The sequence below is a fragment of the Hippoglossus hippoglossus genome, chromosome 19, assembly GCF_009819705.1.
Source record: "Hippoglossus hippoglossus isolate fHipHip1 chromosome 19, fHipHip1.pri, whole genome shotgun sequence".
NCBI classification, from domain to species: Eukaryota; Metazoa; Chordata; class Actinopteri; order Pleuronectiformes; family Pleuronectidae; genus Hippoglossus; species Hippoglossus hippoglossus.
In genome coordinates this window covers 8,497,064-8,510,632 of record NC_047169.1, presented here as the reverse complement: position 1 = coordinate 8,510,632, position 13,569 = coordinate 8,497,064, and the positions used below count along the sequence as shown (strand labels likewise).

The 13,569-nt window shown below is 42.5% G+C and overlaps 1 protein-coding gene across 5 annotated transcripts in view; it reads left to right on the top strand.

Moving 5' to 3' along the window:
- Nucleotides 1-1,476: 1,476 nt before the first annotated feature.
- Nucleotides 1,477-13,569, top strand: part of pax2b (paired box 2b) — a 29,507-nt gene continuing 17,414 nt past the window's right edge. The window contains exons 1-5 of one of the 5 annotated variants that reach the window (XM_034571013.1): nt 1,477-2,024; nt 3,635-3,800; nt 4,312-4,509; nt 7,816-7,895; nt 8,303-8,422. In XM_034571013.1, coding sequence (XP_034426904.1) covers nt 1,982-2,024; nt 3,635-3,800; nt 4,312-4,509; nt 7,816-7,895; nt 8,303-8,422 — 607 coding nt within the window. In that variant the 5' untranslated portion in view covers nt 1,477-1,981. Of the gene's footprint in view, nt 2,025-3,622; nt 3,801-4,293; nt 4,510-7,815; nt 7,896-8,302; nt 8,423-13,569 lie in introns of all 5 variants that reach the window. The other 4 variants (XM_034571010.1, XM_034571012.1, XM_034571009.1 and 1 more) reach the window with 4 other exon arrangements.

Genomic DNA, 13,569 nt, shown 5'->3' with positions numbered 1-13,569 from the left:
TTATTTTGAAATAGTTTTATTATAATACGTTTTTTATTATTATTATTATCATTATTATTATTGTTATTATGATTGTTTTATTCCTTTGTATTTATTTTTTATTATATCACTATTGTTGCATTTTTTTTATCACTTCAGGTAAATGGAAATAAACGACTTATCGAGGGAAATTTCAAGATGTATTTTTTTTAAATAATTTCTATTCAATTTTTATTGTTTCTTATATACACATATACATGTATACATATCTTAGTTATACATATATATATATATATGTGTAGGCTATATAAACAAACAATCAAAAGAAAACAGTTAGTGTGAAAAATAGGATGAGAAAAATAAGAAAATAACAAATATATATGTTTTACATATTTACATATATGTTTACAAATTTAACACAGGTAATTTTTACAAACATATATATGTCCTATATTTATTTATTCATTTATACAGGTCTATCTTTATTTTTAGAATTTCTTTGAATTCTGATTTGTTTTATTAGTATATTGATGAATCCAAGACATATGACTCCATTCGATAATATCATTTTTTTATACTGCAGGTGTAGACCATCAGCTGTTTGGTTCTTACACATCACATGGATCTATAGCTCGTCCATAATTTGCTCCTGAAAGATATTTTTACTTCCCAGTTTGACCACAGGCTCTCAAGTGCACCCCAACTTTTACTTTTTGGGGGACTTTGGCAGCACCTTCAAATCTGAGAAACTATACAGCGCCATCTACAGAAGCTCGGCGGCACTGCTACGTGCAGATGCAGTTTCACCACTGTACTCCCAGTATGGACCATGCACTGCAATCATCACACCATCAGGAGAACGTAAAAAAAGGTCAATACATGTACGTGATATACACACGGGGCACCAGTCTAACACCTTATTCTTAAAGTTAAAGGAAGAAATAAAGGAATACAAAATATGCATATGCCTACTTGTAATCCAGTGTGAATATAAAGGCAGAAAAAAAAGAATAAAAAAGAAGGATTGAGCTAAATCCAGGTGCAGCCCTGACCACACCGAGATGTCCTGAATATTCCCAGAGACAGGATAGTCCGAGTGATCAAAGGAGGATCAAAGGAACACACATTTAAAAAATAATCTCTCTCTCATTGATTCAAAACTTCCAGTAAACGAGCTTATTATTCACAGCGGTTATAATGTCTAATAAACTCTCAGATTCCTTTCCTTATTTATCTCCCTCCTCTTGCTCCCTGCCGCTGTCAGACCCACAGACCTCCTCATTTGGACCCGCGTTTCTTTTTTTCCTCTCTTTTTTTTGGCGTTGGCGAATCACAAAGTGTTGGCATCTATTGCCTTTGTCTGACAAGTCATCCATATAAGCAAAAAAGGGGGGTCTGCAGGAGGGGAGGAGAGGGGGGGGGGGGGGGGGGGGGAGAGAGAGGGAGAGAGAGGAGGGGAGGGTTGCAGCTTTTAGAAACCACAGACACAGAGAGAGAGGCTTCATTCCCAACCCTAAAGACCCAGCATCACGCATCCAGCGCGCAAGAGAGAGAAACCCCCGAGAGGTGTGTGCGTGTGTGTGTGCGTGCGTTTTCTCCGCCGGTTTTCACGCGTGAATCGAGGCCACCAGGATTGAGGAGATACCCGGGCCCCCCCCACTGCACACTGGACCTGCACGTTTCCTTCCGCGGTGTGCTCCTCTGTTCGCTGTTGAGAATTACCTCTGGTCACCCCGGGCTTTGCACAGAGAACACCGACAAACTGCGGGTCGAATTTCGGTCATGCTGCGCACCTGCCAAACCTCCGCTCCTCGACCGGACTGTTGAAGAAGAAAGGCAACTTTTGTGGGGGAAGAAGTTGCCATCAAATCGCATCGTTGGGGGGGCAGACCGAGTCCCTCCATCTAGTAGAATCGCCTCTTTTTCTTCTTCACCTTTTCATCCTCGATAGGAAGGCGAAACGGCGACTTCAGTTGATTATCGGTCTTTCCTTTGCTATCCAATGGATATTCACTGCAAAGCAGACCCCTTCACGGCGATGCACTGTAAGTAGCACAACCTGAGTTTGTCTCCCACTGCAGCTCTCACATGCACGCGGATGAAAAATACGAATAAGCGGAAGAAACGTGTCGTTTCTTCATAAAAAAAAAAAATACAAAGGCCCGCCGCAGCGGTTCCTGTGCGCGTCTTTGCGCATTAACAGAAAGACAAGTTACGAGCTGTAATAAACTGACACAAGGAAAACAGAGAGAAACATGGAAACATAAAGCTGCTGCTGGAATAATCGTCTACTGATCATTTCACACTTCTTCCTCTGTGCGAGAATTGAAGCCAAAAATGGTGCGTAAATGTCTTTAAGAAATACCACAACACTTGTACGCAGGGCAGAGCTGTGCAGAAATTAAACTTGTGATAGTAAACAAAGAACATGCGTTGGCAGGTGCTCAGTCATTTACACGTGCATCAGCCTGCAGCTTCCCGCGCACTCTGTGTGTTTAGGCCTAATAAGTCAGGACTCACAGTAGTTACACATCTATTATTCACATTATCCAAATAACAGCCAGCCCCACAAGTCCAATTCTGGTCCACGTGTTAGTGTGGTTTACTTGTAATTCGGTGGATGTGCGTGAATAATGCATGACCTCTTCATTCACTAAAATAATACGTAATATGAGTAATCAAAGCTCGTTCAATTATTTAAAATGACCGTGCGGGGAAAATGAAGGAGCTCGTAACTTAATACCAAACATGAGGTGCAACATGGGGAAATATGAAGTGTCTGGGTTTTGACTGTGAGGAACTTTCAAGTACTGAAGACTGAATTAAATTCCTATTTTACATTTTTTATTTTGCAATTAAATATGAGTGTTGTGGCACATGTTCATCACTGGATTTAATGTGCTTGTTGTTTAAAATGCATAATAAATAACAATGGACATTTTGAAAATATAAATGCTGCATAGGTATTCAGTGTAACGTGTTTTATATAATTTAATAGTATCATTGTTACAATTATTTAATTATTCCAACTGTAATAATTATTTGGAAATTTCAAGTTGAAGATAAATTACAGCTTTTTATAATAAAGATTGGGAGTTAAAAAAAATAACAGGACAAAATGTATGGATAAAAACGTGCAAATATATATTTTGAATAAAGCTGCAGTGTCAAATGTATTTATTTAAATAAGGATACAAAATATTTGCAATAGACATTAATCAGTTAAGTAGTTTTGCTGTGATATGATCAGCTCTAAATTAAATGGCATCCTCCTTTATCTATTAATTATTTAGAATAAGTACTAATGACTGATCAAATATTATAACTTGGACAATGAAACACAGAAAAGTGAGAAGTCACAAATATGACAGTAAACAATCACATAAAATAACAAGAAGAAATTCAATATTTCAATAAAAAACATCATTTTGAAATAATATTTTCAATGTAGCATCATTCGTGCATTTAAAAATAATAAATACATATAAATCCAACCTGCTCCATTAGACTAAGTAGGAAAGTGACCTGTGTTTAATATGATATAATAAAATACTACTTCACATTAAAAACACAGCCTTCACTCACCTGCACCTTCTCCGTTACGACCTTATGTAATGTTACGGTTGTGCGTGTGCTGCTGTTGTGTCCCACGTAGGGCACGGAGGTGTGAATCAGCTCGGCGGGGTGTTTGTGAACGGCAGACCCCTCCCGGACGTGGTGCGACAGCGGATAGTGGAGCTGGCCCACCAAGGGGTTCGGCCCTGCGACATCTCCCGGCAGCTGCGGGTCAGCCACGGCTGCGTCAGCAAGATCCTGGGCAGGTAATGGCGCAAACTCTGCGGCCAAAGCATTACGCACAGATGCAGGTGTAGAGACTGATGGAAAAGGGAAGCTTGAATCTCCAAAACGCAGCTTTTATCTATTGAATAGATTACAGTATTTTTAGAATAATAGAGTGCATGTGGATTTATTGTGGATATTTGTCTTTTGGAGAAAAAAAAAGCAGCAGACCAGTCTTTAGAGTTAGATGTGTCGTGTCTTAACGCAAGCATGGATGCGTTTCTCTTGAATTTGAATTGCTCTTTAAGCAAGTTTGTGTTTGTTTTTAACGTTTGAAGTAACGATTCTACTTATAAAACACACAGGATTCACGTTTTGCTAAAGAAAAGTTTGACTTTTGTAGACTTTCTTGTTTGAACACCTCACAAGCTTATCGCCCATGTGCGTAATATTGAGTTTGCAAAAAATATGTAAGGCATGTGTTGTGGGGAGCTCTCCAAAACATTGTGCGTTAAATATTTCAAACAATTGCAGTCTGGTTGGATATTGCAGATACTATGAGACTGGCAGCATCAAACCAGGGGTGATCGGTGGCTCCAAACCTAAAGTGGCCACGCCAAAGGTGGTGGACAAAATCGCAGACTACAAGAGACAGAATCCCACCATGTTCGCCTGGGAGATCCGAGACAGGCTGCTGGCAGAGGGCGTCTGCGACAACGACACCGTTCCCAGCGTCTCGTCAATTAACAGGTAGGAAATAAAACATGCAAAAATATTTATGCAAAATGTGGATATTCTGATTTCTTTTGCATTTGCAAATGGTGCAGGGTGTTAACGGTCTAATGCAGAGCGCACACTGGTAACCATGCATCCCAGTGTTATCTGTGCAGAGCGCACTACGCACACCCACCATGCGCACACAGCAGAATATTATTGTTTGACCAACTTTGTGCTGCCCGGCACGTCGAGGCTTCAGCCCCGCTGGTCTCTGAGGTGCAATTCAATCTCTCACACCAAACTCCCTCAACAATCAGCAGTACATCCAGGACTGAGTGAATCTGTCGAGATGAAAACCGATCAATATTCGGTGACCAGATCCCGTGGCGCTATAAAGCAGGCCAGTTTTCTTTAGCACATCTAATGTGCTGGAGAAACCTGCTGCACACACACACACACACACACACACACACAGAGAGAGAGAGAGAGAAAGATAGAGAGGAGAGAGAAATACATGGCTTTTGTGCAAGATGTAATTTAGAAGAAATGGAGTGAGGAGGATAACTGGAGGGAGATGCCATTTGTTAAATGTTGCATCATGTGAAAATAAGGTCACGAAGAAGAAAATGTATATTTTATAATGAGGCCAAAATTGAGCCTTAAAAATCACTTTCTTCTCAAGCTCGTAATTTGAAATCCTTGCATTAAAATTCAAAGTGCTGCAGCCTAATTAATACTGATACAACATCATTAAGATGCACGGAGGTGCGATTGCAATTTTGCATTAATCGTGCCATTAAAACAATAAAAAATAATGAAACTAAATCATCTCAAAGTAACATCTTCCAGTTTTCTTAAAGAAAGTGATTGTAGTTTGAGAGCGGATGCTACAGGAGGACCCAGGACACCCCCTCACTCACCCTCACCACCACCTCACCCTCCACCCCACCCCCACCCCCACCAGCGACCCCCCCCCCCCCCACCAGAGATCCCTGGTGATGAACTTTGGTTAAGAGGCACTGTTCCATAGAGCCAGCATCAGCATTACATTTTAATGAGCTGATGGGAGAGAGCGCGGACAGCTCCGCACAAGACATCTTTTAAATAGAGAAAGGCTGAAGAAAATTCATTTCATGCTTCGTGGCTGCTTAAAAAGCCCCATTTAAGGAGGCTCAGACACATGTATGTGATAAATTCAAAATGTACATTAATATCATTAAAAGGGGCCTTATAATTTTTTTTTTTTTCTTCGATTCCAATTAAAGCTTTCTATTTTGGAGCAGGGAGGGAGGGAGGGGGCGGGGGGGTAAGAAGAAGAAGCCTTGTGTGTCTTTGTTTATGTGGCAAATTAAATTGTGAACACAAAGAGCTGTAATTCTATCAGCCAAATATGAAAGCTACTTTGAATTTCTATTATGGCTTAATGCTGTTTTTTTTTTTTTAGCAGAGGAAATGTTAAGACTTCAATGTGGTGCTGTGCAGTCTGGTGACACACACACACACACACACACACACACACACACACACACACACACAGAGTCAGTGACACATACACACAAATGAGACGACACAAGCATTTGTTTTGATTTAGCTGCAGCTAAATATTTCAATACATGTTGGAATTCCTAAAGGGGCAGTCTGTGAAAAATCAATGAAAACATCACACTGGCAGATTTTGCTCCACATGATCTGAAGTAAAGAGAAAAAGTATTTTTTTTGTTTGTGGTCTAAAAATAAACGAGAAGGTTCAGAGGGGCTTTCCAACTTAAGACAATTCTGAAGAAAAAAAAGAAAAACCCACTGGAGCCAGTCTTTTCCAGTTGGGTGGCTGCGAGTGGGGCCAGCCGTGGGTTTCTGTGGCAGACGGTCTGACCTCGGGACTGTTGACAAAAGAGGACGCTCCATTTAAACACCTTTCCCCCGCATGCATTATTAAATGCTACCGAGATAGTGTTGTACTACATGTCAGGGCCACCAGCAACAACCAACAAGTAACGCTACCCTGCTGCCAGACATGAAAAAAAAAAAAAAAAAGAGGTCCTCAATGGTGCTTGATATTATTGATTCAGAAGTAAAGCAATTTTAATATTTCTTCAGGGGATTTTCAGCAAGAGCCAGGCCATTAATTCATTCTCCCAAATTGCTTATTCAATATCACGAACATGGATACCAAATAAAGTCTTTGGATTTATGTAGCACGCACAAGTCAAGGGGTCGAATAACTGTTATGGGGAGAAGTGAAAAAAATTAAAACATCAATATGCGCTCTGTGGAAAAGCTTGTTGTTAGGTAGCTTTGCCTCCAAGGGGAGTTCTCTCTTTTTTTTTTCTCCATTTGTGACAGTGTTGGATTTATTCCTCTGCAGCCTCCTGGCACCTCGCACCAGAAACATCAATATCCAAATCATCTAATTTGTTGGGAGGAGGGAAATAAAAGGAGAGGAGTGTATTTTGTGGTTTAAAATCATAATTTGGCTGCTAAATATTGTCCGAGCGAGTAAATCCTTCCAGTCCGCTGAAGTAAAATCAGCAAAAAATTAAGAACAACTGAGCGAAATCTGAATCATGTAAAGAAATCAGCTGTTAAAGGTTCTATAGTCCTCACCCGACCTCTTCCCCCCCATGCTCTCTAAAATAGCCCCTGTGGCGTACATGATGAATAGTTTTAAAGTTTACAAATTATTGTGACAGCTCCCTTTCTCCCCAAGTGCCATTCAGATTAAAGGAATCTAATGCTGGCGTAAGCTAGTGCAAGGCAATAAGGAACTATTGCTTTCCTGTCACATATAATTTATAGCTTTCTATTTGCATCTGTTTGCCCGTGTGACTAATCCCCAACTTTTTCTCCCCAAGCCCCGATCAATACAACCTCATCCACGCTGGCACACGGGGGCCGCTGGTTTCCTACAGAGATGTTTGATCTGGGGAAGCAAAAGGGGCTATTGCAAACGGCCCCCCCTGTGAAACCCCCTTCCACAGAGGGGGAGAGAGGGAGGGAGAGGAGTGTGTGTGTGTGTGTGTGTGTGGGGAGGGGGCTGATTAGTGTGGGCCAGGTAGAGTCAGTGAAGCCGATCATTGAGGTGAATTGATGTGATTTCATGCTTTGTTTGCAAGATCACTCAGACCAAAAGTGCAATGAAGACTTTTCTCCACGTCTCACCTTTAAGGTAGAGCCGCTGACCAGATTCCCTTTTCCCTCCGCGTATGAGTTGTGCTTGATATCTTCATCACACAGTATCTCCATAGTGACGCTGCCGTGGCCGAAACAGTTTGCAGGAGGAGAAACGGGTCGTAGCAAAGCAGTAGTGACAGTCGTGTTTTCTCTGTGTTTCCTCTGCAGGATCATCCGAACAAAAGTCCAGCAGCCTTTCCATCCATCTCCCGACGGGTCGTCCTTGTCAGGGCCAGGCCACACTATAGGTAAATATACATTGGTAAAGCATAGCACACATATACAAGCATACAGGCTGCAAAGTGTTTGTTTGTAAGTCTGAAGGATTACGCAAAAAGTAAAGGATGCATTCCTACGAAACTTGGCAGAAGGATGTGATATGAGTCATTGAAAAACTCATTTAATTTTGGTGGAATTATTTTTCACTTTCTTTAACATTGTGCGATAGGGCGTTTTTCGCATTTTCCCTGATTTCTCAGAGAATAATTCCTGGATCTTGATGAAAAATAATCTGTCACGTTTGGGGACTATTTATGAGTTCATGCAATTTGGTGCAGATCCAATACAAATCTGGATTTAGTGAATTTTAAATGGGGTTTGATAAGGGGACTGTTGGGCCTTGGCAGAGACACTATACTTATTTTTTTCTCCTCAGTACCAAGCACAGCCTCTCCGCCTGTAACCAGCGCCTCCAATGACCCTGCAGGATCCTACTCCATCAATGGCATTCTGGGTATCCCACGATCCAACGGTGAAAAGAGGAAAAGAGATGAAGGTAAGAAAGTTTCTTGTCATTAGGCGAGAGAGAGAGAAAAAAAAAAAAAACACTGCTTAAATTCAGGATTAGCAGACAGAATAAATCTAAAATCCTAAAAATAAAACAAAAGGTTAGCGTTGTGCTGCAAAAACCCACTTTGCTGAGTTTGCAATAACAGCATTAAAGAACCTGCTTCAGTTCCAGAAGATGACCCTTATAAAACACCTACGTCTGAACTCTGTTACACCGCTGTGTCAATCTGCCAAGGAGTCTTTTGATTTGAAGACACGACCTCCGCTGTTGTCTCCTGCAATTAATCTTTATGGAAGTGATTAAAGGGCTTTAGATAATTACATGTCAAGATGATGTAGCCAACCACCCAGGTCAGTCAAGAGAGCCGCTATATAGCTCTGTGGAGGGCTTCTCTTCTTTTTTTTTTCTTCTCCTCCCCTACAAAAGTGGTTCCACTTGTGCTGCTGCAGAAGTAGCAGGTTAGTGGATATAAGGGGGCCTGAGGCGATGTAGATTATTGGTTCTGTAAGCAATAGGCTTCCTTAATGTCACTACATAAGCAGCTGATGAGAATAGCTAAACAGATGCACTCGTGTTACGAGGCGTGCGCGGGTATGGAGGGATGATGTGGCTGCCGGAGAAGGGGCAGTTATCTCAAACAGGGCCGGGGAATGAGTGCCTTATTTCTGCAGTGCTCCGGAATGAGAGCTAATCAGAGCACGGCAGCAGTTTGCATAGCGTCTTCTTTGTTCTGGCGTTGGTTGAGAAGCGCAGGGGTTTGCGGGATATTGAGTGGAATTGATGTTTTATGTGCGTGCGGGGAGGGAGGGGATGACTAATGACCTGTCAGAGGTAGATTTCCTGGCAAAGATATAAAAACCAGCATGACGTGGACATGGCAAATGACATAATCAAGTCTTTCCCTGTAAGATATGCAGTCGCGGCGGCATAATGCAAACGTCTGGTATTTTCAAGGGTTCATTTTCAGTCGTTGGAGGACCTCTCATATTAGCCAGGGTGTAATGTCTAGTCACTGAATGATAGAACGCACACATTTCTATGCAGATTGCTGGTGAAGGGCAAAGAGGTATTAAAGGGCATGGAGAGGACTAAGGTGTGTGTGTGTGTGTGTGTGTGTGTGTGTGTGTGTGCGAGGAGGAGAGCTGGCCCGGTTTGTGGAGGTCTTCCAGGTGACAGCGCCATGTTTCTATGGCTATTCAGTCTCAAATGATTCCCCTGATGTGCTGCCATTTCTGTGATTTAGGTGCTCGGCCGGTATTACGATGAAAGAGAAGAAAGCTGTGTGTGCGGATGGAAGTGTGTGTTCACCTGTGTGTTTATGTCAGGGTAGGACTTGTACTCGTGGTGGAGGGGGTGGGGTGGTTCTTATATACTCTCTCAACAGCCAGCTGGTGCCTACCTGCAGAACCACGGGGTCGGGGATACTTTATCTTTCCAAAACATAAACCGCAGGCATTGACCACACACACACACACACACACACACACACACACACACACACACACACACACACACACACACACACACACACACACACACACACACACACACACACACACACACACACACACACCTGCAAAAGCAATGTCTCGCCTCTAGCCACAGTTTGTAAGAATAGTATATTATGAACAAAGTTACCCTGTAGACACTGTTGTCCTGTTGCTGTCTTCTCTTAAAGTGAACCTTGCCAAAATCAAATTTCAACATTTGGGAACTGTTGGGGCCAGAATGTCCTCTCAAGCGGAACCATACCATTGTGTGCTATGTTCTTAGTGTGTTGGGACAGTGGAGATGTTTGTAATCTTTGCAACCATTAAGTTTTGGTGGAAATTGAGTACTCTTATTTTGAAATTCAGGTTTCAGCACCAGGTTGTCATCTACTGTTTTGTATGTGGGCCTAAATTACAATGTAGGATTGTGGGTGTAGTGTTGAAGGAAAATAATTACAAATAATAGGACTGTTTAATAAAGTACAAATTAAAATCTTTAACCACGTTAGAGAAATGTGTCTGGAAGCATCAACCGGGGCCGTAGTATTTAAAACTTATTTAGGTGGAAATTAAGTGTCATCCAAAATTAATACTTTTATTTTGAAATGCAGGCCATAGCTTCAGTATGTCATAACCTGTGGCCCATATGGCCCCAAATAACCACGTGTTGATGTGTTTGGGTATTACTGACAGAAAACCATTACAGATGTCATATTTGCCATATTTGCCACCAACTGTTTTAATGGGGCTGGTTTTCTTTGGTTCTATTCATGAATTTTTCAACATTAACATATTTTTGAAAATGATCATATGCTATAATCGTTAGCTTACTGGTTAGACTGTTTCTTTTACCGAACAAAGAGATATTAATTCTCAAATTAAATCGTTGAGCAGTCAGAAACATGTCTGTGCATCTCACTGTTTCATGGTCTCTTTTTTTTTCTTTTCTCCTGCGTTTTTCTTGTAGCCTTGTTTGCGTGTTTTGCTTCACTCAGTAGGAAGAAGTCTATAGTCAGTTAATGCTCGGATTAAATTTCCTCACAGCGCAGTAGCTCGCCTGAGTCCTACTTAACTTGGTAAGCCTCATGATGATTATGGCACAAGCAGTCATTACCAAGGCCCGAAAAACATGAACAAAAATGAGCGAAGGCAAGGGTAGAGGAATGGAGGGGAAGGGTTAGGGAGGGGGGGGAGGCTCGCTGTGCAACACAAGCTGCGCCGGTGAAATGGATTGGCTGCGTCGCCCGGAGTATTTGTTTTTAGGCAGTGGCTGTGGCTCGCTGCCAAGCCGGGGCAGACAGCTCCTGAGTTTCCAAGTCAGCAGTGCCCTTAAAAAAAAAGGTCCCCCCCCCCCCCCCCCCCCCCCCCCCCCCCCCCCCCCCCCCCCCATTACAGGAGGGATGTAGAGATAATGTAGTGTGACACACGTTATGTACACTGGGCCTCGGCGAGAGGGGCTGCGGGGACACAGGTGTCATAAGAGCCATTAATTTGCTACTGTCACGTGTTATTGCAAATTAAAAGTAGCATGTTACACTTGGCAGCCATTGTTGCGGAGGGGCAGAGAGGGAGAGAGAGAGACCCCTGGAGATGGTGTCTTCGGTGACCACAGCTGTCCGCTCGTTTTACAACGTGACATACTGTATATTAGAATTTGCAATTCTGCAGAGAAAAGCTATTACCTGACAGATTAACATCCAAGTGCCCCGACACCCGCCTCACCCCTGCGTCCCAACCCCCCACACCCACCACTGACACGGTGGGCTCCGGAAAAGACAAAGGAGAATCTCACGCTTCTTCTCCGAGGGCGAATCGAGCATCTTCCATTGAAGCGTCTCGTGTTTAAGTACAAATCTGCTTTCAAGGGTGTTTCTGTTCACCTCCTTGTTATCGGAGAATGTGCGAGAGAGCTGAATTGACCTGCTTGGAGGTCTGTTGAGAACATGCAGTGTCCATGAAGTGTGTCCGGCCTTTTCAAAGTCACGCCGCACGTCTCTTTCAGAGTGGCCCTGCAAACCGCACAATCGGACCGGTAGCCGATTCTTAATTTTTCAGCAATTCTGAATCCGAACGCTTCGCTCGCTTTGTGTCGACCTTTCTTCTTGATTTATGGGCGAAACACCGAGAGAGAAATTTCGTGTTAAGACGATCATCATATATTTCGAGAGCCAACAACAATAGCTGGTGGCAGTCAGAATGGATGTGATTCTGTGCTTCAGTAGCTGTTGAATTAATTATTTCTCATCTCTGAGTGTCATGAGGGCTGAGCGCGCGCACGGATGGAGATGAGTGATGGAGCGAGCCGCCGTCACACCCCGCTCTGTGTATCAGCATCTGTTTGGGGCGAGAGGAAGAATCAACAGAGGAGCTGAGGGGTGCATTGAAATGTCACCACCTCATCGCAACGTCCAAATTAGATTAATAAAGCTTTTTTAAAAGCTTTGAAACATCGCAGCCTAAACTGTCGCTCTCTGACTCCTAATTGTTCCGTTTATAAAGTGTCCGAATTTTTAAAAAAAAGAAACAGTTTCTCAAAGCCAAAGGTGACGTCTTCATGTTTCCAAACCCCCACATTCATTAATTGATTACACATTTTTGATCAATGTCTTTTTTTCCTTTACCCTATAATCCCTTCCAGCGCTAATCACGGCTCCTCTGTGATGCTGATTTCAGTTATGTTTACATAATCAAAACATTCAATTAGAAAAACAAAATGCAGCTGAGTTCATCCAATTTGATGCAAATGAGTTTTAATTTGATTTCATTTAGCCAGGAATTGAATCAGGCGGGAAATTATGGAGGTGTATTATTGTGAAATACATAACAATGTGTTGAGGGAACGAGAGCGTATGTATGTTGACATATTATTTAAACAAGGAGCAGACTTTTGGGAAGGGAGGCCAGGGGGGGGGGGGTCGCTTTTCCGTGACCTTAAGGCGCCAGCTGAGCTCCTCGTGCTTCAAACAAGTACTTAGAAATTCAGTTTTAATTTGCTCGAAAGAGTTTAGACTCTTACTCTGAAATCCTCCTCCTCAGACTTCTCAGAGGAAAAACTACTACTCATCTTCAATCTGCGCTTCGTTCGTGACAATTCTTCTGTTTTTGTTTGGCGCGCAGTCGATCAGACTCGCTCCCAGACCCCAGAGTTGCGTTGGCTAAAGCCCTCCTGCCGGGGGTCGTGACCCCAGGGTGCCAGACCCGCAGAGAGGAGTCGGCTTCTTAGAGCTGGTTATCTGATCTGATAGAAGCTGCTCCCTCGTTACCGGAGTGTTAATACCTACCGATGTCAGGATGAATACGCTCAACTCCCTTGATGATCGATAAACAACCACAGAGCAGGACAAGCATGTAACGCACCAACAAAAGCCACTGTGGTCAAAGATTAGTATCACCGCTGCATAATGGGCAGATTTGGAAATGTCCAAATATTGAATCTGACTTGTATTGACGATGACGCTAATAGACACTTAAAAGCACATGAAGTTGAGTGTTTCTCTTTAACAATACATATTTGTGAGCATTATTAAAATCTGATTAGTTCATTCAAATAAATTTAAATAATAATAAATGCATTCAAATACCTGACATCATGTTTTGTGTCCAACCATCTTTGTTACCTTCAGACACCAATGATCATATCTA